This window comes from Panthera uncia (assembly GCF_023721935.1).
Source record: "Panthera uncia isolate 11264 chromosome A3 unlocalized genomic scaffold, Puncia_PCG_1.0 HiC_scaffold_12, whole genome shotgun sequence".
Taxonomy (NCBI): domain Eukaryota; kingdom Metazoa; phylum Chordata; class Mammalia; order Carnivora; family Felidae; genus Panthera; species Panthera uncia.
Window position 1 is genome coordinate 10,507,441 of NW_026057579.1, and position 27,185 is coordinate 10,534,625.

At 37.2% G+C, this 27,185-nt stretch overlaps 2 protein-coding genes across 9 annotated transcripts; one reads left to right on the forward strand and one right to left on the reverse strand.

Moving 5' to 3' along the window:
- Positions 1-9: 9 nt before the first annotated feature.
- Positions 10-22,739, forward strand: CEBPZ (CCAAT enhancer binding protein zeta). Its single transcript, XM_049652291.1, has 16 exons — positions 10-174; positions 2,656-4,142; positions 7,251-7,482; positions 8,055-8,235; positions 9,205-9,293; positions 12,130-12,183; positions 12,755-12,857; positions 12,961-13,029; positions 14,441-14,507; positions 15,565-15,665; positions 16,492-16,549; positions 16,827-17,008; positions 17,645-17,731; positions 21,430-21,491; positions 21,695-21,776; positions 22,566-22,739. Exons 1-16 carry the CDS (start codon positions 10-12, stop codon positions 22,703-22,705), a joined length of 3,159 nt encoding a protein of 1,052 aa, XP_049508248.1. The 3' UTR covers positions 22,706-22,739.
- Positions 236-27,185, reverse strand: CEBPZOS (CEBPZ opposite strand). Of its 8 annotated transcripts, XR_007462422.1 has the most exons (6): positions 24,511-27,072; positions 23,413-23,457; positions 22,745-22,829; positions 19,741-19,832; positions 8,550-8,641; positions 336-577 (listed from the first exon to the last, which is right to left on the reverse strand). XR_007462422.1 is itself a non-coding variant. In XM_049652299.1 (5 exons), the coding sequence occupies exons 2-4, from the start codon at positions 24,623-24,625 to the stop codon at positions 22,747-22,749; spliced, it is 243 nt and encodes an 80-aa protein (XP_049508256.1). In that variant the 5' UTR covers position 24,626; positions 27,152-27,185; the 3' UTR covers positions 22,511-22,606; positions 22,745-22,746. The 8 variants fall into 8 exon arrangements, 3 of the variants coding, with proteins under 3 accessions (XP_049508254.1, XP_049508255.1, XP_049508256.1); XR_007462425.1 differs by lacking the exons at positions 336-577; positions 19,741-19,832 and adding an exon at positions 236-322; XR_007462421.1 differs by lacking the exon at positions 19,741-19,832.

The window sequence follows — 27,185 nt, forward strand, 5'->3', positions numbered from 1 at the left end:
GCGCGTGCAATGCTGGTAATGGCGGCCGCCAGGAAGCCTTTGGAGTTCCATGCCAAGCGGCCCTGGGGCGGAGAGGAGGCAGTAGAAGATCCGGACGAGGACAGCGAAGAGGATAACGATGAAGCCGAAAATGGGTTCTCTCTGGAGGAAGTATTACGGCTTGGAGGCACCAAGGTAATGGCCTCGGACTCAGACAAGGGGACAGAGGCGCCCGGGGTGGACTCGCAAGTGATCCGGCGAGTGGCGTGGGAGGGTGTCCTGAACCCCGATTCCAGCTTCGAAACTGTGTTGTGCCCTTCCTGTACTTCTTTTCCACTGCTCTCTACGAGAGAAGAGTGCTTTAGAATTGAACGTGTTTACGCTGTGGCCTTTCTTAGGATGTAGGTCACTCATTTTCACTGATGGATAATTGGCACTCCATAAGGTCAGAGAGGACTGACCTTTTTTGGGTCCTGACATCGTGGCATCAGTGTGCTGTACTCCAGTGCGGTTGGAACGTTAACTTCTGTCCTCACGGAGTACATGCACGTGTTTACTGTGCGCTCTAGAAGCCTTCTGCGCTCTTGGAATTTACATCCTAATTAAGGAAAAGAAACAGTAACCAACTTGTGAATGCATAGAACGTCGGATGCTGAGTAGTGCCACGGAGAAAAAGAAAACCAGAAAAGAAAGTCAGAAAAGGGTAAAGAGTGGGAAGGGCGTAACAGTTTCACATGAGGTGATCGGGAACTCATCACGGAGGTGTTTAGGCATAAAACTAGGAAAGAAAGGAGTGAGCCATGCTGCTCTCTCAACAACAAAAATGTCAAGTGTAGCTGAGGCCCAGTGAAGTAAGGAGAGAGTGTAAGAAATGAAGTAAGAGAGGTAAGAATGTAGGCCTGTCTCTGGGTTTGATGGAAAACCTTAAAAGGTTTGGAGCAAATACCTGGCAGAATTTAGCTTATTTTTTTAGTAAATGTTTGAGACTATAGCTTGGGAAGGGGGAGACATGGGGGCAGGAGAAATGCAATTTACAGGGGCAGATTGACAATTTTCCTTGTACTTGGGTTGTATTTAATTTTTGAATATATAATATTTCCGATGTTACAAAAAGGTTCTCTTAAAAAGGAGGAGTACACGGTAAAAAGTCGTCTTTCCCACTTTTATGTCCAGCCATGCAATTTCCTTTCCATTATTTTTATGTGTCTTGGATATCTTCCAAGCAAACACACAACACAGCTTCTTTTTTACACAAAAGATACCATATTGTATAATATTTTGTGTGTCTTTTTTTTCTTGCTGTCTTGAAGATTTTTCCCTATCAGTATATGCAGTTGTGTCACTGGTTTTATTGGTTTTATGCCTGCATAAATCGTTGTTTAATCTGTCTAACCAGCCATTTATTGTGGGTTGTCAACTTTTTGCTATCTTAAATAATGCTTCAGTGAATACCTTGAAAATAAATCCTTTCCCACATTGTAAGTGTTATGTATAACCTAAATTGATAGAAATGGAACTGCTGGATTGAAGGAAGTGTGTCTTGTATTTTGATTTGGAGGTAGCAAATTGCCCTCTATAGAGGTTGTGCTAGTTTGCATTTCCATCAACCATGTAGGAAAATGCCTGTTCCTCACACTCTCCCCAGCACCAGCTGTCATAATTTTATCTTTGCTCATCTGACACATTAGAAAATCGTGGTGGTTTTAAATCCTATTTTTCTTTTAATGTTTTATTCATTTTGGGGAGAGAGTGCACACAAGCAGGGTAGAGGCAGAGAGGGAGACAGGATCTGAAGCAGGCTGTGTGCTGACAGTACAGATTCATTTGACGTGGGGCTCGAATCCATGAACCGTGAAACCATGACCTGAGCCAAAGCCAGATACCCAACAAACTGAGCCACTCAGGCGCCCCATAAATTTGGATTTTTCTTAATGTCAGTGAGGTTGAGCATCCTTTCATATTTTGAAAAAAATACATTTTTCTCTGTGAACCATTTGTTTATATCCTTTGCAAATCTTTCTTTTTGGTTGTCACTTCCTTAATTGACATGTAGGAACTTGTGTATTAAATATTAAGTCCAATTACTTTGATGTCAGTTGCCATTACTTTTTTCCCCATATTTGTGTTTTGACTTTTGCATGTTTTCTATGAATGACAATCATACCCATCTTTGCCTTTAAAGGCCTGCAGTTGGGGCGCCTGGGTGGCGCAGTCGGTTAAGCGTCCGACTTCAGCCAGGTCACGATCTCGTGGTCCGTGAGTTCGAGCCCCGCGTCAGGCTCTGGGCTGATGGCTCGGAGCCTGGAGCCTGTTTCCGATTCTGTGTCTCCCTCTCTCTCTGCCCCTCCCCCGTTCATGCTCTGTCTCTCTCTGTCCCAAAAATAAATAAAAAACGTTGAAAAAAAAAAAATTTAAAGGCCTGCAGTTTACGTCAGATTTGGAAAGATTTTCTCTACTCTGAAATTATTTGAATTACAGTGTGCATCCTCCTATTTATGGTTTTATTTTTCACATAAATCTTTAATTCATCAAGTATTTATTTGGTTGTGGGGTGGGAGCCCAGGCAATACCATGGTAATTGAATTTAATTGCTTTTGAAGATACAGATTTCAAATTAACTTTTGAAACTTACCTAAACTGTTGGATTTGTAATTTAAACTTTATGTTTTAATGCAGCAAGATTACCTTATGCTGGCTACCTTGGATGAAAATGAGGAAGTGGTGGATGGAGGCAAAAAAGGAGCAATTGATGACCTTCAGCAAGGTGAATTAGAAGCATTTATTCAGAATCTTAGTTTGGCCAAGTATGCAAAAGCTTTCTTAGTTGAAGAAGATGAACCAGCTAAAAAAGAAAATGCAAGCGAATCTAAAGTAGATAAAAAAAAGCAAAACGCAGCAGAAAGTGAAAGGACATCACTCGGTAAGGTGAAGAATAAGAAGAGGCCAGAACAGCATTCTGGTGAGAACAACAGTGCCACACCAAAAGTTAAGAAAGATAAACAACAGGACGTCTTTGAATTTTGTGAGAGACAGACATTGTTGCTCAAGCCTGGAGGCAAATGGTATGATCTAGAATACAGCAACGAGTATTCTTTGGAACCCCATCCTCGGGATGTTGTGTCTCAGTACAAAACCTTAGCTCAGAAATTGTATGAGCATGAAATCAACTTATTCAAAAATAAGACAAATAATCAAAAGGGAGCTGCTTCTACCTGGATGAAGGCAATTGTGTCATCAGGGACGCTAGGTGACAGGATGGCAGCCATGATTCTTCTTATTCAGGATGATGCTATTCACACACTGCAGTTTGTAGAAACTCTTGTGAGCCTTGTTAAAAAGAAGGGTAGCAAACAGCAGTGCCTCATGGCTTTGGATACTTTCAAAGAGTTACTGATTACAGACCTTTTGCCAGACAGTCGGAAACTACGGATTTTCAGCCAGCATCCTTTCAACAAACTGGAACAGTTGTCCAGTGGCAATAAGGACTCAAGAGATAGAAGGTTGATATTATGGTATTTTGAACACCAGCTGAAACATTTAGTGGCTGAATTTGTGCAGGTCTTAGAAACTTTAAGTCATGATTCATTAGTGGCCACTAAAACTCGAGCCCTTGTGGTAGCTCATGAACTTCTTTGCAACAAACCAGAGGAAGAAAAGGCTCTTCTTGTGCAGGTGGTAAATAAACTGGGAGATCCTCAGAACAGAATAGCCACAAAAGCCTCCCATCTGTTAGAGACCTTGCTTTCTAAACATCCAAATATGAAAGGAGTTGTATGTGGCGAAGTAGAAAGACTGCTCTTTCGCTCAAATATCAGCTCCAAAGCACAATATTATGCAATTTGCTTTTTAAATCAAATGGTCCTTTCCCATGAAGAAAGTGAATTAGCTAATAAATTAATTACTCTTTATTTTTGTTTTTTTCGGACTTGTATCAAGAAAAAAGATATTGAATCAAAAATGCTTAGTGCCCTTTTAACAGGAGTAAATAGAGCATACCCTTATGCCCAGACTGGTGATGACAAAGTGAGGGAGCAGGTTGACACGCTCTTTAAAGTGCTACATGTTGTGAATTTTAATACCAGCGTCCAGGCTTTAATGTTGCTTTTTCAAGTAATGAATTCTCAGCAGACAATATCAGATCGATATTATGCAGCATTATATAGGTAAGTACATACCATTAATGACATGATTTAGTAATAACGTGATTTAATATACAGCACCTGTGCCCCACTTTGGGGAAAAAGACTTAGAAAACTGGATTTTAAGCCACCCTCCTCAGCAACTTGCTAATCACCGACTTTGAGTAAGTCACTTAATCTTTTCCTTCTTGGAAAACTGTTAAATGTTTTGCATACATTACTTTTTGTTTTAAGAAGTTGTTAAAATTCATAAGAATACCCTCCCCAAAGAAAGCATCCATATCCTACCACCTAATATTTCAACTTTAACATTTTGCTATATTTGTTTTAAATCTTTCAAATATTAAAAAATTAGAACTGCTGGGGCACCTGAGTAGCTCAGTCCGTTAAGTATCCTGCTCTTGGTTTTGGCTCAGGTCATGATCTTGTGGTTCATTGAGATCAAGCCCCATGTCAGGCTCTGTGCTGACAGCGAGGAACCTGCTTGGGATTCTCTCTGCCCCTCCTCAGTTCACATGCATACCCTCTCTGTCTCAAAAATAAACTTTAAAAAGTAAAGGAAATTTAAAAAATTAGAACTGCAGTTAAAATTTCCCGCCACTCCCATCCTCAGCCCTATATTTCTTCCCCCTGCCCTTCACACAGCCATTTAGTAATTCATTCAACAGGAATTTTTTTTTTTTTTGAGTGCCATCTATATGCTGGACACTGTTATAAGTGCTCCAGCTATAGCACTGAACAAAATTCCTACTCCTAGAGGTGCTTACGTTTATAATGGGGAAGACAGATGGTACATAAGAAAGTCTGTTAGGAAAAAAAAAAAAAAGAGAAGGTCTGTTAGGAAGGGTTAGGGTTGCATTTTGGGAATTTTTTAGTTATTAGAATTAAGATTTTGTTTACTGAATTTTGCAGTTGTCCTGACCTATTGAGGGGTGGTATTTTGAACAGTGTATAAACAAACACTTTGGAACTGTTCAAGTATACCAACAAGCTATATGTTCCTTTTTTTTTTTTTTTTTTTTTTTTTCTTTTTAGAGAAAAAGCGTGAGTGGGGGAGCAGGGCAGAGAGAAGGAGAGACAGAAACTTAAGGAGGCTCCACACCCAGCACGGAGCCTGACGCATGGCTCAGTCCTGCGACCCTGGGATTAGGACCTGAGCTGAAATCAAGAGTCGGACACTTAACTGACTGAGCCATCCAGGCACCCCTATGTTCCTTTCTAATTCATTTTACTAATTTTACATGCATGTATTTTATAAGAAATACAATGTGCTAATTAGTATTTTGAACTTAAGACCCAGTGCCTGGCTTTGAGTCCCAGCCATTAGTTTTCTGTGTAACTTTGGACAGATTACTTAATCCTCTTTAAAACCCTGTTGGTAAACATGATTGATCCCATTTTTCTGTGGCCCAGTTTGTCTGTAAAATGGAAAGGAGTGCACCTATCCTGTAGGGTTAATTGTTCTAAAACTTCCCAAGGTTACATAGCTAAAAAATGACAGAACTGGGGCTTTATTGAGTCCATGTATATGTTAACCCATGTAATCTTCACATGTATGTTAAGTGTTTAATAATGCCTCATATACAGTAAGTGCTCTGCAAGTGTTGGCTGCTATTGTTATTAATGTTACTCACATGAATTTCTTCCTCTTTAACACCTCTCCAGTCTGTGAGGTACAGTGATTTGTGCAAAATCACACAGACATGACAAGGCCAATTGAGATGGCAAATCCTAGTCTGCGAGCTCTGGGAATTCATAATGTTGCACAGTACTGACTGCACTGGTAAACTAAAGAAAATCTAAGAGTCCTTTCCATAACTCCTTAGAGTCTACAATTTTTTTAAGTAATAAAAACTTCTTTACTTTGGAAAGAGTTCCAGGACTGAAAATGTAGAGGTTTCAGGGTCCTAGGGGTTTTTTTTTGTAACTTTTGATGGTCACAAGAACCTTTTGGACAACGTTTAAAGTCTTTTGGAAACATATTTTTCTAATATCCATTTACTATCTCAGTGTTTAACACAACAGTCTAATATCTGAGGAGTACATTCTTAAATTCTTTAAGTTATTGCTTGCCAGGAGCTCTCACAGATGGATCTCCTCAAAGGGCATCTAAGCCTTCTTATAGTATTTTATTTAAGCAGAATTCCCTATAAACAAAAATTCCCTAATATTATTTGAAGGATAAAGGAAACAGATGATTTCGTTTACAAAAATACGATTTATCAAAAACTTCCAGAGCATGTTCTCTGCCAAATGGTGGGGACACACCTATCTAAACTCTCAAGTGTTTTAAAAAATGAGTCATAAAACAGATGGAAATACTGAAAATTTTAAATGTGAAGAGAGAAAATTGAATATCAAAGATTAGATAATATAGGAGATCTCAGAATATCACCAGAATTACAGAACTGACAAATGGGGAAAACTGGGTATGCAGAGCAATATGAAAATGTTTCACAAGATCAAATATTTCCATTTCTAGTATTAACGGGAAAAAGTTAATAGAAGTGCTTAGAATAAGAAGTAATACTGCACATGAGCATATACCAAGGATTGTGTTAATTCTGGATATCCTAATGTCTGGAGGGCAAGAACAGTTGAAGCATCTCTAGGATTCAGCAACTAGGATAAAGAGAGAATTATAAAAGTATCATGTTCGGTTTTCTACTCTACATGTATGTTTTTCATTAGAAATATGTCGAGGCTGCCTCTGGTCCCCAGGTAGGAGGTAGTACTACAAGGATAGGAAGAGCCCTGGTCTAGTCTACTGCTTTCATAAGTCAGTTTTCATTATTTGGTTTTGGATTAGCCTTTCATGTACAGTTTTGTATCTATATAAAAATTAGGCTGTTATCCTAGAGAATGGAGAAACACTTGGAAAAGAAACCCACAAAAAGTCTTTCTCCTGTGATAACTCCCGCCCCCCCCCCCCCCCCCACACACACACCCGACACCCCCAAGATCATCATTCTTTCTGTTTTGGTCATTGACTTCCATTTTACCAGAAATGGTCTCTTGTTGTAAAATAAACAGGAAGGTTATCCCTAACTAAGATGAGGTTAGCAGCTGCCTCTGCTGCTGATTGTGGAGGTATTTTATGAATAAATATTTGCTCTTGTTTTTGTTTTATAGGAAGATGTTGGATCCAGGGTTGATGTTGTGTTCTAAGCAAGCCATGTTTCTTAATCTTGTCTACAAGTCTCTGAAAGCGGACATCGTGTTGCGCAGGGTCAAGGCTTTTGTGAAGAGGTTACTCCAAGTTACTTGCGAACAGATGCCACCATTCATATGTGGAGCTTTATATCTTGTGTCGGAGATCCTTAAAGCAAAACCAGGTTTAAGAAGCCAACTAGATGATCATCCGGTATATTTCACAACTGCTTTTTAAATCGAGTGGGTTCTGAAATATATTGGTATTTTCTTCTTTGCTTCAATAACTTAGTTCTCTGGAGCATGAACAAGTGTGAGTCCTGGATTTGGACAGACCTAGATTTTAATCCCAGGTGTACAGTTTACTAGGTGGGCATGTTGCTTGATCCTTTACTCATAATAAACTGTACTAAACTAAAATTATGTGAGGTGGTTATAGATAGTTACAGAGCTAGTAGATCTCTTAAACCTGTTTCCTTGGTTGTGAAATAGACATATCAGCACCTACTTCATAGGGTTATTTATAAAACGTCAGAAATTTGAGGGTTGAATGTTTTCATGTAAAAAAAACAAAAAAAAAAATCCCCAAAGTCTTCAGGGAATTGAAAACTTAATTCCTTTTACATTTAGGAAAAAGAACATGGAATCCTCTCATTATGAATTTGATTGATGGAACTTTCATGTTTCACCATTATTGCAATAAGTGGATCTTCTTCAGAACTCCCTCACTTAACTAAATACAGACTTTCAGCTGATTAATGTACATTTATTAAAACATTGTTTTAGGAGTCTGATGAAGAGAAATTTATTGACATAGGAGATGATGAAGACACAGAACAATTCACTGATGCAGATAAAGAAACAGATATAGTAAAAAAAGCTGAGACAGAAGAAACTGTGTCTGACGGTCCTGTGGGGACAAAAAAATCAGAGTCTGCTTCTTGGGTGCACTTTGATAATTTGAAAGGTGAGTTTCTTAATCTTCAAATTTTTCTCTTGAACTTTTAAACCAGGGAATTGGATTCCCCTTTGATCTTAATAGAAATTAATAGTATACCATTTTAGAAGACCTCAGTATTTCTTTTTTTAAAGTAGAGCTTTTATAACCAGATATATTCAGGAACTTAGAACTAAATTTTTAATATAGTGAATCACTGATACGTTTATTAATAGTATAGATAATAGCACATTTTAAAGTAATTTAGATCTTAAAAATTAAAGCAAATACCTTTTGGAAATGCAGCCTCTTCATTTGAGGCTCTAAAAGAAAAGCACACTAACCTTGGAGATTAAGAAATGGGCCAGATCCATTTCTTCAAACTTGTCGTGGGACTCTTAGTCAAATTATTTCATCTCCCCAGACTTCAGTTTGCCTGTGAAATGTAAAAGAGAAGTATGATAGCAAGCAGGAAAGTTTTTAAAAGAATCCATCAGAAAGATGATGAGCATGTACATTGTGAAGTAGAGACATTGTGATGTGTTCTGAAAGTTCTCTTACATTTTTGATCCTGAGTTTCTGCAAACATGAAGATAATGTAAAACTTGTTCAGAGTGAGAATTATTTTTGCACATAATTTAATAACAAATATTCAGTGCTCTTAAAGTTCTGAAAGAATTTAGACGTATTTCATCGTCAGGTTATTTGCCATTTTAACACTAATGACCTAATTGACCCAGATTTGGGTACCTTTTGCTGCCTGGTTTATTCAGTTTGCTGTTTCAAGGTAGCAAATGCTATTTTGGGTACCATAACTAATTCTCGTTGGGGCTTAGAATTTTTAATCTAGGTAGATACCTGGCTAAGAATGTTGAAAATTGCAGTTACATATACACATACATATTATAGTAATTGGAGACAACATTAATGGTGATAGCTTTTAGTGAACTCTTGGGCTGGGAATAAAGCATTTGAGAAATAGTATTTTTTTGTTCTCAGGTGGCAAAAAGTTAAAGACCTATGATCCATTCAGTAGAAACCCTTTGTTCTGTGGAGCTGAAAACACAAGTCTTTGGGAACTCAAAAAGGTAAAGTAATTTTAAATTGTCTTTTAATTCAGTAGTGCTTTCTATTTGCCCTCATGGATTTAACACTTTGGAAGTTTCCATTTTTCTTGTAAATGATAGTGTTTACTTACTTAATTAGTTAATTGGCATAAGGAAGCAATTTGAAGTATGTCACCCAGCTGTAATGCTTTATAACTCATACTTCTGTGGCCTCTGCTAAACATTAAATTTACACATTTATTTATTTGTTTTAAGTTTATTTAAGAGAGCGTGCATGTGCGCACGGGAGGGGCATAGAGAGGGGAGAGAGAGAATCCCAAGCAGGCTCTGCACTGTCCGCGCAGAGCCCACTGCAGGGCTGAAACTCATTAACTGTGAGATCATGACCTAAGCTGCAATGAAGAGCCGGACGCTTAACCACCTGAGCCATCCAGGCATCCCTAAATTTACGCATTTATACGTTTCTACATTCACATGTAGAAAATCTTAAATAATGCGCATGCAAAATTAATAAATAATAAATATAACATCTTAATAATATTAATAAAAGAAATTGTGTTTTTAGCAGGTTATTGCATATAAGGACTCTATATAAAGGGTGGATTTTCCTTTATGCATTAGATCTTCCTGAGAAGTTTTGTGTAGATAGAACTATTTACAAATATAGTTACTTTTTAAGTGCATTAGAGAAGGGGCACCTGGGTGCCTCCATCCATTAAGTGTCCAACTTCGGCTCAGGTCAAGATCTCACAGTTTTTGAGTTCAAGCCCCGTGTCTGGCTCTGTGCTGACAGCTCAGACCCTGGAGTGTGCTTCAGATTATGTTTCCATCTCTCTCTGCCCCTCCCCTGCTCACACACTCTCTCTCTCAAAAATAAATAAATGTTAAAAAAAAGTTTTTTTAAATAAATGCGTTAGAGGAATTAATAAATCCGATAAACTTTCTGTGATACCTTTGGTTAAACAAGTGCTTCATTATAGACTCCTGTGTGTCCTTCACACCTTTTCAATGAGTCTACAAGGTCACAGCTACTTTCATAGTGATACCAAGGCACATTATTTGCCTTTGTAACTGTGTTGACCATGGTACTGATATTAAAATGGATAAAACTGTTTGTGCCTTAGCACACATAGAGACAGTAGCACCATACTGCATTCATGGCCATTATATTCTTCATTACCACTTACTTTCCAAAACAAACCAAAAAAAGCCAGTATCACATACGAATGATGAAACAGGAAAAATTAGTGATGATCTTTACCCTAGAGTACATGTCTTTTTATGTTTTCTGTGTGCATATACAGCAAGAATCCATAACACACTTGTGCATACCTAAGTAAGTATGAAGGTTTTCTCCTGTCTTAGGAAAAGTACATATGTAGTTTGTTGTAAGCTCAACTAGCTGCTTTTTTCATGAAAGACTGGCTGACTGATAAACCGGTTATTCAGATTTGGGTATTTGGGAGACATTTTCTTGAAAGTGAATGAAGTGAATCTCTTATTTCAAGTGAAACAGCTGACAGTATTTATGGTCAGTGATAAAATTCAAGCTTTTTTTTTTTTTTTTAATGTTTATTCACTTTTGAGAGAGAGATAGTGCAGGCGGGGAGGGGCAGAGAGAGAAGGAGACACAGAAACCGAAGCAGTTTCCAGGCTCTGAGCTGTCAGCACAGAGCCCAGTGTGGGTCTCAAACTCATGAACCGCAAGATCATGACCTGAGCTGAAGTCGGACACTTAGCTGACTGAGCCACCCAGGCACCCCTAAAATTCAAGCCTTTAAGCAAAGACTAAAAGTTTAGAAATCTTGTAACCACCACCTTGAACTAGACATTTTCTCAATATGTAAAAACTTTTCTGATAAAATCAGTGGGATACCACCAGTGTAATTTTTGTGATAATGTAACCAGCATTTGGAAGAACTACATAACTCAATCAGTATTTTCCAAATGACTGATGCACAGTGTTACAAAGTCATGAATAAGAGATCTATTCAAAGTAGACTAAGTTTAAGCAGCAAGTACGAAAAGCTGATTGATAATGGTTTCAGATTCCATATTGCAACTAATCTTCAGTTCGGGTGTAGTAGCAAAGAAGAAAATCCACAATTATGTGAAAGACTATTAGTTAACCCTCCTATTTCCAACTGTGTATCTGTGTGAGGAAAGACCGTTCATATACTTCCAACTAAAAATAACATGGACTACAGAAGCATGTATGCGAATCCACTGTCTTCTATTAAGCCAGCCATTGAATAGTTTTACAAAACTGTGAAATAATTCTGCTCTTCTAATAGTTACTTATCCTGAAAAACTTACTTTTGATAAACTGTGTTATTTACGTTAATGTATAATAGGCTCATTGTTATTTTAAGTTGACTGTAAACAGTTGTTTAAAATTTTTCTGTTGTGGGGCACCTGGCTGGCTCAGTCAGAAGAGCGTGTGACTCTTGATCTCCGGGTCAAGTTTGAGCCCCCCTTTGGCTGTACAGATTATTTAAGTAAATAAAAACTTAAAATTCTTTTGCCAGTGGCTGGGTGGCTCAGTTGGTTAAGCATCTGACTCTTGGTTTCAGCTCAGGTCATGATCTCACAGTTCCAATCCCGTATCTGGCTTTCTATCAGAATTAATAAATAAACTTAAAAAAATGTTTTCTGTTGTAGTTTCTAATTAGGTAAATAACAGTAGATATATCCCACTTAAATTAAGGAAGCTCTTGAGGTCCCTGACTTTTAAATGTATAAAGTACTCCTGAGACCAAAATTTTGAGAATCATTGTTCTCTAATGTATTGGCTCAAGTTTCAGTTTTTTGGATTTACTGTAGTAAAAGTTGACTTTGCTCACATTTTTCTTTTTAGCTATCTGAGCATTTTCATCCCTCTGTTGCCCTTTTTGCAAAGACTATCCTTCAGGTAAGTCTAAAATACTACAAAGATAAGAAATAAGAATAAATAATCTACTTTTAGATAATCAATAATTGGCCATACACTGTTTTCTGTCTACCACATAGAATCATAAACATTTTCTGCTGTTGTAAAGGAGCAGTGGCTTGTCTAATACAGTCCAGCAGATAAGTCTTCCCACTCTGAGGTGAATGGAAGGAAATACAGGATATTAGAAAACTTCAGCCATTACTTAACTACATTCTGGCTTGTCTCCTGAGGAAAGAGTGCCCATTCCTTTCCCATTTGCTGTGTTTGCCACGTCAGTGTTTGGTTCCTGGTTAATAGTTAGATGACCTATAGTATTAATATCATTGGCCTATTGATAAAGTCAGCAGTGCATCATAAAGTACATATGTGTATGTATGAGTGTGTGTGTAATTCTTCAAGTAAAGAGAGATGAGACGGATATTTGAACCATCATTTATGGCATATTTGTGCCGTTGTGCATTGTGTTTTTCCTTTTTTTTTTTTTCTTATCTGGATGCATCTATATAACTTGAGTTAAGCTCTTAATCCTCCCACCCTCTCCGCCTTTCAGGGAAATCATATTCAGTATTCAGGGGACCCACTCCAGGATTTTACATTAATGAGATTCTTAGATCGATTTGTATACCGAAATCCAAAGCCACATAAAGGCAAAGGTATGCTTCTATTTAATTATTTGGTTTTCAGTGTTGATATTTAATAAATAAAATGAGCATACAACTAGGTTTTACATTGCACTGTCTTGATTTTACATTTCAGAAAACACAGATAGTGTTGTGATGCAGCCAAAAAGAAAACATTTTATGAAGGATGTTCGTAGTCTTGCTGGTAAGCATCAAGCCTGGACAGTTGAAATGAACAAGTCAATAATACATAAGTTGTGTTATTCTTTCCTCCACTTTACCAGAATAAAACTGAGCACCAGAGACATTATCCATCTCTTATTCCCAAAAATGTGTATGCATTCGCGAGTTTACCACGTCTGACTGGGCTTTTTCTTTTCTTTTCTTTTTTTTTTTTTTTTTTTTTTTACATTACAGAAAGTTTCAAACATATCCAGAGTAAATACACATATCGTATAATGAACCACCTATAACTGTCACCAGCTTGAACAGTTATCAATATTTTGCCATTTCTGTATCATCTATAGCTTTATTGGTGATGACCCCCCCACACACACATATATAACTATCTTTCATAGTTAAATACCATCTTAAGCTCTCTAATATGGGTTCAGCAGAAAACCCACAACTGCTTTTGTCACAAAGCATCATTTTTTTTAATAGGTTTCTCCCCTTTTTTTAATGTTTATTATTTTGAAAGAGAGTGAGCATGTGCGCACGCATGCAAGAGTAGGGGAGGGAAGGGGCAGAAAGAGAATCCCCAAGCAGCAGAGCCCAACGTGGGGCTCGATCCCACAAACTGAGATCATGACCTAAGCTGAGATCAAGAGTCAGATGTTTAACCAAGTGAGCCACCCTGGCGCCCCACAAAGCATCATTTTAAACTAGTTGATAACCTTCTGTGGGTTTTGAGTACCCATCTTGTGGACCTGATTCTGTTTCTGTATTCAGATATTTCTTTATATAATAAGTCACAGCTTTTTGTTCAGAGACTAGGGTTAATTTGTACCTTATAAATCATTTAATTCCCAACTGATTTCACAAAGACCCAGAGATGTAAATGGACTTGCCCAAAGTTAATAGTTAGAATTCACCCAAATCTGCTTTTAATCAAGAGGAGTTAGAAAATTTTATTGTGAAGAGGGAAAACTAATATTCCTATAGTGCCTTGTTCTTGTTCCTTAGTTTCCGTCTTAGTATTATGTAAAATTGTGGATAATTCTGTTTACGTTTACTTCCTGTTCCAGAATGGCAGGCATTATTGTCTTTTTTCTGAGATGAAAATGTCAAGTTTAAAGTGATTAAGAGAACTCTAATTTTCTCTTGAAATTGGGATCCTAGATGCAGTTGGAGGACAATGAGAGAACCATGTTATTTCTCTGTGATGCACTGGTGGCTGCATACTTCATTGTAGCTGACAAATAGTTTCAAATGTTGGGTCTTCTGCACTCAGACTTTTCCAGAGATTGTTCTATGCACTAGAAGATGCCTTCTGTCCATCTTCCTTAACATTTTGAGACTTTAGAGTTTAGGTATGCTGTATGTAGTCTTAAGAGCTTGAATAACATAAAAAAGGATTACTTTAATAAAATTTTTGTCTTAATCTGTTTTCGTAGTGAACAGTAAGGAATTCCTTGCAAAAGAAGAAAGCCAAATACCAGTGGATGAACTATTTTTCTACAGGTAATATACTTAATACAGTTTCATTTGGGGTACTATTAAAATTGAAATTTTTAGATTCCATAAAATGTTTCATTAACATAGGTGTGTCTTGAAAAGATTAGAAAGTAGGTTTTTTGTTGTTTTGCAAAGGGAATTTATAAATCATTCAGTTGCTAATCTTAAGATATCTAAGTGAAATCTGGGGCACCTGTGTGTCTCAGTTGGCTGAACGTCTGACTCTTGATTTTGTCTTAAGCCTTGCCTCGGGCTCTGCTGAGTGTCAAGTCTACTTGGGATTCTCTTCCTCTGCCCCTTTCCCCAGCTTGTGTGCATTCTGTCTCACTCGCTTTTTCTCTCTCTCAAATTAAAAAAAAAAGATATGTAAGTGAAACTTAAGAGCAAGTAAATTTGGGGGAATTTTTTATGACTCTTGACTTTATGAAACTTATCTTTCTTATTTTTTTAATATAGTAATTGTCTTATAGGCTTTAAATCATTACCAGTCTAACATAATAAGCAACTCAGGAGTAAGTTGTCTAAAACATGGTTCTAAGCAGAATTAGCAAAATTCACTGTGCTGCTATAGAGAGAAGTCCTAAACCTACTAGTACTGTTATCATTATCTGATTGGTTAATTCCATTTGATTTGATTTTTAAAAAACATTTTGTGTGAAGAATTTTGAGGGTATGATCCCATTTGCAGAATGCCATGTTTCACTGTACCCTTGTAAGAGGATGCATCTGACATAAAATATTGTGATTAGATATTCTCTAGAGTCACAGTTGGTCTTATTCTAACACTTAGATCATTAGTGTTGATGCTAAAACAACTTTTTACTATGCCGTTTAATTAAGATGAAGTGTTTTTATGAAATCTTTGAAATGTATTATACTTCACATCCAGAGGCTTCTATTTTAATTCAAAACTTTTTCTACAATAAATGCAAATTTTAGTCATTTATATCCAGCTGAGTTAAGTTTTTACACTTGTTTGTGTCACTGGTCATAGGTGCTTTAATTATAGTTAAATGGGCTCTTTCATAAAATTATCAAATATATAACATCTATTTTATTTTAGATACTATAAAAAGGTTGCTATTGTTAAGGAGAAACAAAAACGGAATGCAGATGAAGAAAGTATAGAAGATGTGGACGATGAGGAATTTGAAAAGATGATTGGTAATTTGTTTTTGTCAGCTCTTCAATTTGTAAAATAATCTATTTCTATTTCCTTTTAGAATATTGGAATATTAGTTGTAGTAATAATCTTAGTTTTAGATAAATCATTTAGCTAAGAATGCCATGAAAATGACAACAGAGGATTGAGAAGTACCTTGGTGGCATATGGTAGTTCACCTACACTTGCTCCAGAGAAATGTATGGGATTGTGCATGGACTGTTAATGGGAAAAATAAGTTTGTATTTACATGGTATGTATTCCTTCTTAAGGCCTAATCTCTTATAAAAGAGAAGCCATTGTTACTCTTACTAATAATCTCCTTGCACTATTCGTAGCAATAGTCTGCTGTTTCATCTGTTTTACCTTTGTGATCCACAGAACTAGAAAAATTTTAATCTATATTTAGGCTAAAACAAAAAATGGGAAATTAGAAAAGCTTACATTGAGTTTGTTTTTCTTGTGCATCGTATAGATAGAATACCATAAGCACTTAAAAACAACCACTTAAAAGGACTACAAATTGCTAAGTATTTTGATATTTACCCTCTTCCCATAAAAGAGTTGTAGAAAGAAGTTGAAATTAACTGGAATCCACTTTAGTTTGGGGATTTAATTAATTAATTAAGGTCAGTATTTAATTAAGGTCATAGGTTTATGTAGATTAATCAAACACACCAGCAGTAATCAGATTTATATCGTTTTGGTGTTTACTTGTCACAACTAACTAGCACAGTCATGACTGTGTTAATTGATTCAAATAGAAGACATAGGTCAACTTTGTTATTCCTTGCTATATCTGACAATTTGTATATTGTTCTCTGACAGACACATTTGAAGATGATAATTGTTTCACCTCTGGAAAGGATGACCTTGATTTTGCTGGGTAAAATACTTCAATTTTTTTGGTCTTTTCTTAACTTTGTTGTTTTCTCAGCATTTCCCAAATTGTCCTCAGAACAGTAAAGTACAGGACTATGATGTGTAGGAGAAGTTTATTGAAATAAGTTTGGGAAATGGATCTGTACTTTCATTTTAGACCTTTATAATACACATTAGTGTATTAAATAGAGATTCTGTGCTTATTAGCCTAGTACCCTCTGGTCACCAAAAAACACTTAGGAAAACAATGTTCTCCATTACAAGTTTTTGGTTTTCTTCAGCAACATGAAAAAGAAAAAAAAAGGTGCTAAGGAAGACCCAGAAGATGAAGATTCAGAAGGCAGTGATGATGACCTATTTGATAACTTAGATGATGATGAAGTTTCTTTAGGAAGTCTGAATGAAGAATTTACTGAAATTGATGAAGATGGAGGAACATTCATGGATGTGTCAGATGATGAAAGTAAGGGCATTTTTTAAATATGGGCCAAAAAAACATATCTTCCTTTATTCCTCAGTGTAAGCTAGTTTTTCTACTACAGTGTTCTTTTTTTTTTTTACATATTATCCTGTATTCAAATTAATAATGAGATCGGCCAAAAATTTAAATAGGATATATATATATCCTATATATATGCATATATATATGCATATATATATTATTTTATTTTAAGGAGCATGAGCTGGGGAAGGGCAGAAGGGGAGGGAGGGAGGGAGGGAGGGAGAGAGAGAGAGAGAGAGAGAGAGAGAAAAAGAAAGAGAGAGAAAGAAAGAAATACGAATCCCAAGCAAGCTCCATGCTCAGCGCAGAGCCCGATGCAGAGCTTGATCCCACCACCCTGGGATCATGACCTGTGCCAGAATCAGGAATTAGACACCCAACCTACTGAGTCACCCAGGTGTTTGGGCTTTTATTTTAATCAGCACTTAAGCTGTCTCTTCAATACCTGTTGAGCTGTTACGTTCCCCCTTTTAAATTTTAGAGTAGTAATTATTTCTAAAAGTCAAAATAATCATTTTTCTTAGCCCAGTGGCAGTTCTGTTTTTTAAATTGCTTAATAGCATGGTGTTGTTTTTTGTTTTGGGTTTTTTGAAATAGAAGTTGATGACGTCAGCTCCAAAATCAATACAAAGAGAAGCAAAAGGAAAGGTGCAAATGATTTGGACTTTGCTGGATCATTTCAAGGTAAGGAATGCATTTACTCTCTTTTAAACCTAAACAGTGGTTATGGGAAAGTTACCACTCATTATTATTTTGGGAAACTTCTTAATTGGTTAGTACAATGTAGTTTTTGTTTTTATAATGGATAATAACAGTTTTCTCTATTTTTAATATGTGAAAGTTGTTTGCCACATATGCCTTCAGTTTTTTCTTCATAACTTTTTTCTTATTTAAATCTCTCGATCATCTATAAAGTATATCATAACAGATTATGCCTTTTAATGTTAACACTTGTAAAGTGGTAGTAAGAGAAAAAGGTACTGTATCAGGTGACAAGTTTAACTTTTTAATAAACATATAGAAAGCAAGGGGCTCCTGGGTGGCTCAGTGGGTTAAGCATCTGACTTCAGCTCAGGTCATGATCTCACAGTTTGTGTGTTCAAGCCCCACATCAGGCTCTGTGCTGACAGCTCAGAGCCTGGAGCCCATTTCACATTCTGTGTCTCCTCTCTGCCCCTCCCCTGCTTGTGCGCTCTCACTCTCTCTCTCTCAAAACTAAATAAACATTAAAAATTTTTTTGTAATGTAGAAAGCATTATATTTTATTCCTGAAATCTGTGATAAATTCATAGGCTTACTTTTTTTCTATGCTTTGCTTCTAATGTCTCGTTTCTGCTGACTAATAAATACTGATAATGAATAAAAATAGATTTGCAAAGTTAAAAATAATTAAAATGCTTGACAACATTTCTTTTAAAATGAAATGTTAAAATATTTTGGACATTAAATATTTTTGCTAATAAGTATCAAAAATAATAACTATATTTTGGTAGTAGTCTCTCAGACATTTATACCTGCAAAACTTTTATAAGCCCTTTCAAGTACTGACAACCATAGTCCTCTTAATTAGATTGACTTACCTGATATGTAAATGATAACATTATCTTTCAGATTTTGTCATCGCTGAGTGGTATAAGGTCACAATTTAATACTAGCCTGTGCTCAAATATAAGACAGCTTTCCCCAAAATCATCTCCAAAAAGAAACGTTGGGGCTCCTGGCTGTCTCAGTCAGCAGAGCATGCAACTTGGAGTTCTAAATTTAAGCCCCATGTTGGGTGTACAGATTACTTAAAATTACGAAAACGGCACCTGGGTGGCTCAGTCGGCTAAGCATGCAACTGTTTTGGCTTAGGTCATCATCTCACAGCATTCCTGAGTTCAAGCTCCATGTCAGGCTCTGCACTGAGTACAGAGCATGCTTGGGATCTCTCTCTCTCTCTCCACCCCTCCCCCATGTGCTCTCTCAAATAAGTAAACTTAAAAATGTTGCTTTATCTTAAGTCCTACTGAGACTTTCATGAAAAGATGCTCTCTCAGTGACCTTACTATTATTTCTGAAGACCAGAGCCTGAAAGATGTTAGATCTCAGCTGACAATAGTTTTGAATTAAAAGATACCTGACATAATTGATTAAAACAAAAGAAGGCAAAGGAATTTCAAACATTGATAAATTGCAGAGGGAGAGGTGGGTGGTATTCACCCTATATTTGCAAATGTTGGATATCCTTAAGGATAAACAAACCTTAAGGCAACTTTAAGAGGGCAGTAACAGGGCTCACCAGTTGAAGTTATAGATATATACATATAAGGTGAGTGAAAACCAAAAACGCGTTTCCAGGTGCTATACACAAATGGGAATTTTAGCTAAAGAGAAAATACTCAATAACAGTATCCCATTTAAGGATACACAAAATTTGAGATGAAATGCTGTAGAAGCTATTTTATCAAAAGTGGCTTTGGTATCAATGCACAGACTTCACATGATTGTTAGTAGCACCATTATTATTAACTGCCAAAAAGTGGGAACAGTTTAAATGTCTGTTGACTAAAGAATAGATAATGGAATATTATTCAGCAATAAAATGGTATTAAGTACTGATCTGTTACATGTTATAACATGGATGAGCTTCAGAAATACTACGCTAAGTGAAAGTAGCCAAATAGAGAATACCACATAGTGATCCCACTTACATGAAATAACCAGAAAAGGCAAAAGCCTTCTTGGGAAGAGGGCACATGACTGCAGATGGGCACCAGGATCTTCTGGAGTTGATGGAGTTGTCCTAAAATTGCATTGTGATGACGTTGAACAACTCTGTAAATTTACTAAAACATACTGAATTACACACTTAAAAACAGCTGAGTTTTATTATGAATTTTATTCCCTAATAAAGCTATTTTAAAAATTGGCCCACTATGGGGTGTCTGACTCTTGATTTTGCCTCAGGTCATGATCTCATGGTACATGGGATCAAGCCCCATGTCAGGTTCTGCACTGACAGTGTGGAGCCTAATTGGGATTCTCTCTCTCTCCTCTCTCTCTGCCCCTCCCCCACTCACACATGCATATTCTCTCTCAAGAAATAAAAGTAAATAAAAATCAAAAAAAGGTTTTTTTAATGTTTGTTTATTTTTGAGAGGGAGAGAGAGACAGAATGTGAATGGGGGAGGGGCAGAGAGAGGGAGACAGGATCTGAAGCAGACTCCAGGCTCTGAGCTGTCAGCACAGACCCTGACCTGGGGCTTGAACTCACGAACTGAGATCATGACCTGAGCCAAAGTTGGATGCTTAGCCAACTGAGTCACCCAGGTGCCCCATAGTGAATAAAAATTTTTAAAAAATGGCTCTACTAGATGCAAAGAATTTGAGTAATATTGTTTCAGAAAAAGTGAAAATGGATAAAAACGGTATTTCTAGTTAATATATTTTAGATAATGTGATTTTAACTAGAAATACTGTTTTTATCCATTTTCACTTTTTCTGAAACAATATTACTCAAATTCTTTGCATCTAGTAGAGCCATTTTTTAAAAATTTTTATTAGTGTATGAATTAAAATTTAATGAATATTAGAAATAGATGTTCTAGTTTTTTATTTTGAAAAGTTTATGTTCAGAACCTGGGTGGCTCAGTCAGTTAAGCGTCCAATTCTTGATTTCAGCCTAGGTCATGATCTCGCATTCATGAGTTCAAGTCCTGCGTCATGCTCTGTGCTGGTAACGCAGAGCCTGCTTGGGATTCTCTGTGCCCCTCCCCCTCTCTTGCCCAATGTCTCTCAAAATAAATAAACAAACTTAAAAAAAAGTTTATATTCACAATTATAAGTTGAGTGTTATTTTTTCTAAGGAGAACCATTTTGAGAAGTGTAAACAAAAATTTCATTTACAACATAATATACCTTCCATCACTTTCTTCACTGTTAGTCCAAAGAATAAAACCTCTGACTTAATGAGAATTTACAGTTTGCCTTAAATATTCCAAAATTCATCCATGTCACCCTTAGAATTAATCTTGCCTGATACTATGAAATTAGGTAAACCTTGATCAGTGGCCAAATAGGAAAGGCAGTCAAGACACTATTTGTCATCTAAACAATTTTATTAGGATACGATTTTAAAAGTACTATATACTAACTCTTAAATAAAATATATTTATTTTAAAATGCTAGCTACTTAATGGTGCTATGAGGAAACTGTAATTCTGTATTTTAACCCAAATACAACTTTTTTACAACAAAACTATGTTGAAAGATTGTTGAATCACTGTTGTATACTTGAAATTAATGTAACGTGTGCCCACTATACTTCAATTTTAAAATGTTGTATTTTTCCAAAATTAATGGATTTACAATTTAATAGTCTACACTTACACTTTTTTTAGGACCAAGGAAAAAAAAGAAAGGAAATTTCAATGACTCCAGCCTATTTGTATCAGCTGAAGAGGTAAGGTTAAAATACTGCTTCAGGATGTTAGCTACTCTGGGGGTAACTAGCTGGCTCAGTTGGTAGAGTACAGAACTCTTGATCTAAGGGTTGTGAGTTCAAGCCCCACGTTGGGTGGAGAGATTAAAAAATAAGATCTTTAAAAAAAAAGCTAGCTATTCTACACTGCTTTGAGTTTTCTAATAAATGTATCTCTTTTTAAGTTTGGCCACCTACTGGATGAAAATATGGGATCCAAGTTTGATAACATTGGCATGAATGCCATGGCTAACAAAGACAATGCAAGTAAGTAACTTGAATTTTTATGGAGGTTTTTAAGTAGCCTTAACTTACAACTTCCGAAGACGTAAGTATTTTTAGACAACCTTTTTTAGTAAGGATAAATAAAATGGTTCCTTACAACCCTGAAGGAATGGCTTTTTTCATCAGTGTCTGGGGAGCATGTAGGATTAAAAAGCATTTAGACTACAGCAGTAAAGATTGTAGTTACGTTTGGGTCGCCTGGTGATGCAGTCAGTTAGGCATCCACCTCTTCATTTCGGCTCAGGTCATGATCCCATGGTTTGTGGGATCAGGCTCTGCACTGACAGTGCGGAGCCTGCTTGGGATTCTGTCTCTCCTTCTCTCTGCCCCTCCCCCACTTGTGTAATCTGTCTCCCTCTCTCTCTCAAAATAAATATAAAAAACATTTTTTAATAAAGACTGTAGTTACTTTAAACTGTTTAATTCTTTTAGAGAGGCAGTTTTTATATATTGTGAGTATGCTTAGTAGCTTTATTAAGTACTTTATAGACATTATTTCTGATATTGTTACTGGCTTCTGTTCTTTTGCCAATAAAAGCGTTCAGGGGAAATAAAATCTTTAGGGTATTTGTTCCTTTGTTGACCTAGTCTTTTATTTGTTAAACAGTAATCTTTAACAATAAATGCAGAAGGAAAGCAACAAACAAGAGCAGGGGATTTGCATAGTGGATGGGAAATGACTAAGCCATAGCAGACCAGAAGTTCCTGTTTTGTTCTGTGGGGCCAGGAGTCTACAACATGGTGTGTTCATCTTTCTTCTTTCCCACAAAGGTCTCAAACAGCTTAGATGGGAGGCTGAACGTGATGACTGGCTACACAACAGAGATGTAAAAAGTATCATCAAGAAAAAGAAAAATTTCAAAAAGAAGAGGCCAAAAACCACTCAGAAAATTAAAAAGCAAAGAAATTGATTGTTTTCTAAATAAACTATAAGTTAAAATTGTACTTACTCTTAATTTTTGCTATTCAGCCATTTTTCTTGATCTTGCTCTCTGACTCCATACATTCCAGACTGTTCAATAGATTTGTAATAAACTATAAATAAAGACAGCTGTCATTTATAAAATCATGTAAAAGTGTCAAAATTAAACTATATTGAAAGAAATCAAACCTCTTTTCCTTATTTCTTAATAGTAAAGTAAAAAAGACAGTAGGATACGTATTTCACTTACAAGCCCTCTAGCATCTGTACTGTTATAATCACTATTTATTAAGCATTACTTTGTAGCAGATACTGCGCTAAGTGATTACACAATGTCATCTTGTTTAATCCTTACAACAGTTCATAAAGATGGCCATTATTATCACTACTGTATGGAGAAACAGCTCCCAAGAAATTAGCAAACCAGAGGTCACTCAAGTTTTAGGTAGTGATTTGATTACATCACCACCTCAGATAGGTTTCATTCCAAAGTCTACATTTTTAACCACTGGCTAACTACTGTCATCTCCAAATGAGAATTTTCTCCGCCCTGTGTTCTCAGAGGAGCTAAAATAGGGATAGGCAGTAATTCTTGGAAATTGACACCACAAAATTAAAGTCTTAACCATTAATTGGTCATTTAAAAAATTACTTAAAGGGTACCTGAAAAAGTTTTTGTATACTCTTAAAACATACCTTCCAAGATGAAGGGGAATTTTTTGCTCATTGTTTGCCTGAAATCTGATGGAGAAAAAGTGTTAAATATTAAAGCATAGAGTCCATAATTAGTGCTAGCTTTAGGGTTTATGAGATAATCTGTGTTAAGGTCCTTCTGGCAATCAGGAACTATATCCTTTTGGACAGGGTGTAAGTTGTACTTGCCTTACATGTTGCCTCCCATAGTTCCTTTTGGAGTTTTTCAAATTTGGCTTGTATACATGATGTAATTTATTTAGAAAAGGGACAAAAAGCAACTTTTCAGTGTTAATGTGTAGCTATGACGTTTGAGATAAAAAACTGAGTAGACGTATTTCTAATTCCATAGTAAGGCAAAATGGAATCCATAAAAACAATTCATTGTTCGATGGATTCTATTTTACCCTCTTAATATAATTAGAAACTTTAATTTGCTCTTAAATTCCATGTCGATGTTTTCTTTTACACCCTTACTTGAAAAGTGTAGAGATCGAATAGCATCCAGAACACAGTGTTGCACTAAAATACTTTAAGACACATGATAAGTTTCAAAGATGGCCACCACCCAGGACTACTATTATCTGCTTTAGAAAAAGAAAGCACCACTTAATAATTCAAAAAGTTGAGGATTCTACAATTTCCCCCCACAAAATGTCAAGCACTTTCAGTGATAGCCGGTGGCATGGGAAAGGTTTTTAGTGTCCAATATTGACACACAGGAAGAACTCAGATATGATAGCCTTTGAGAGTGGTTATTTGATGATTCAGCTATGCCACCACTACTCTACCAGATGATGAGGTATAATTGGCAGGCTGAATTTCTTCCACCCATGTTCCCAAACTAAGCCAGACCAAAAATACTTGCTCTATGCCCCCGACTAGTAAAATCCATAGAAGTGTGAAACATTCTCTTTCATCTACAAACAACATTTAGGAAGAAGAGTCATTAGGTCCATAATTAACACCAAGTTTTCCTCTTATACCCAAAAAAATGCCCAATACCTGGAAGAAGCAATTTCTCTAAAACTGTTTAGCACCTAAATGCATTAATAGACTGTACACCCCTCTAGAAAACATTAACTTCTGAATTAGAATTACCTTGGCTTGTGTTCATCTTATTAAACAAAAAATACGCTCCAAAAACGCCCACAAGTTCAACTACTAAAACTCCTTTAAAGATCTTCTTTGCCAGTGGTTCCATAGTGCGGGCCATCCTAAGTTTAACAATAACAACATGTAAACCTGAGTGAACACATACAAACTTAATACCACTTCCATAAAAATAATTCATTCCCAGTTTGAATGATGTATACTGTATACTTATTTGTATTAGATGTCCCACATTCCTAGTTTTCAATCTCCACCCCTAAGGGGCACAATGAACCAAAGATACCATTGGATAAAGCACGGGCAGGAGATAAAACTGAAAAAAGCACTGTAAAAAGAACTAACAATTTATGGAACTAAGATTTTTAATTACCTAAGAATATAGAACGTTGAGAGAGAGGGTAAATCCTTTCTTTTTAACCAAAAAAATATTAAGATGATCTAAATGGGCAGCATATGTGAAAGCCCTTTGTAAGTACCCTACAAAAGTAAGGCTATTCTGTAAGTGGTTGTACATGTTTCATAGCTGGAGGTTTTCATTTATTTATACAGCATATAGTGAACTAGGTGCCACAGCCCAAGCATTTCAAAGTTGAGCAACAAATCAACTTGTTCTGGGGAAGTGCTATTCTAACAGTACTTTCAAACTAAGTACATCACCCACAAGGCTTCTTAAAAATGCACATTCCTGGGCCTCACCCTGCAGTTCCCGAGTTCCCAGCTTTCTGATTCAGCAAGTTGAGGGTTAGCATCCCAGTAAGGTGCCTATGTGCATGCAACTCCAATGACTTGTATACAAGAGGCCCCTGTACCACATTAGGAAAACTGATCACCACCATCCAGTAAGTGGCAACCTAGACTTCAGATCTTGATTCGCTTCAATTAAAATAAAAGCCAATCAAAAAGGGTTTGAGTCTTCATTCTCTTTCTCTAATGTAAAAGCTAAACAAGGGAAAGGGGCTATATAAGTCAAGAAAATAACATATGACTCTTACTGAGTGTATGAAACATAAACTCAAGTTATTACTCTGCCTCCCTAGAACCCCAACAACAGGAGAAACCAGTCGTTTTTAATCTTAGGATTTTGATATCGTCAATGTATGCTGTGTCATACTGTTTGTTCTCTAACATCTGTGCAGAGATGGTAAGCTCTGTGATACTCTACAGTCCCAGCTCTCTGCTCACGGTCATGCGTTTGCACCATTTCCTTTTGACTCCTTTTTATAATGCCTGAGACGGGGTAATTAACTACCCTACTTTGTGGGATTATCCGATTAATCTCTTTACCAGGTGTCCCTTCCCTCCAAAATTCCTTTCCCTCATTTTGATAATATGATCACCCTGGGGACTAAAAGATTAAAACTATTGTTCGTATCTTTAAAAACCGAAGCAGAGGAAGTTAATAAAGAACTTGCATGTAACCAACAGGCAGCTGAGTGGGTGGGAATGGAGAACTGTTTTGTTTACAATGCTGTACCTGACACCAAGTAAGTCATGATTGGTACAGGGACCTCTGGTGGGATAAGTTTTAATGTTCAACGGGTGAAAAAAAAAAATATTCTTTTAACTTAAAAATAAAGCCTGACTGCAGCCATAACCACAGTGTAAGGAATCCAAATAAAATCTGGTTTTGTTCTGTTGGGAGGTGAGGTTAAGGGTTCAAAACATAAAGTACAAGTAACACTGTATAATTCAGTGTTTACCTTTTTGAAAAATATATACACACATTTTACATTACAAGTCCCTCGACTTCAGTAAAGGTGTTTATAACGACTGATAAAGCCTAGTTAACAAAGACCACCAAAGGCATACCTGTCCACGACGAAGTTAGGTTACTAACTAGCAGAGGAGGAACAAGATTAGACAAGATTTTGGAGAAGGACAGAACTTAGGCGAAGTTTAAAAGAAAGCAGTCCCCGAATGGGCTCGAAGGAAAGCAGGGCTGTGCGTCATGGGGGTTCACAAAGCACCCGGCTGAGAAGCTGATTCAGGGTGCACAAGCTTAAACGTGCAAATGTTGCGTCTGAAAACGCCTCATCCGTCCACTACAGCTGGAAACCGACACCGCTCAGCATCTGCAGGCAACACGATTTATCACACAGCAAGGTCTCTCACACGCACGCTAGATGTTGGGAGAGCAAGGTTTCTCAGCTACGTCCCTGGGTTTGATTAGCTAAAGCACTTTGTCCAGATTCCCACGGTCAAGAACCAAGGAACCAGCGAGGCCTCCGGGAGCTGCCTCAGGCTGGCTACCCATGATCCTCAGGCCCTCGCGCGGCCCCCAGGCCCCCGGGTCTCCGGTGTATCTCGGCGGCCCCCCGCGCTCTCCCGCCTGCCCGGGCTCCCCGGACGCTCCCGCCCGGCCCGCAGCCGACTCCCGCGGGCATCATCGCAGGCTGCACTGCCCGCTCACGGGGCCAAGGTCGCCGAGCGACCCGGAAACACTCGGTCCTCTCCCGCGACTCTCCCGCTGAATGGATGGATATAGCGACACCCAACTTTCCTCCGTATGAACCCAGAACTTTAGCGCGCACCCACCCCCACCTCCTACCCCCCAAAGAAAACCTGCCCGGCTCAGCGTTCTGAGGATCAAGAGTCAGGACTCTCAACTAGAGTCAGCCCTCGCTCTTACCTGAGGCGCTTACTGCGGACTGCGCATGCGCGAG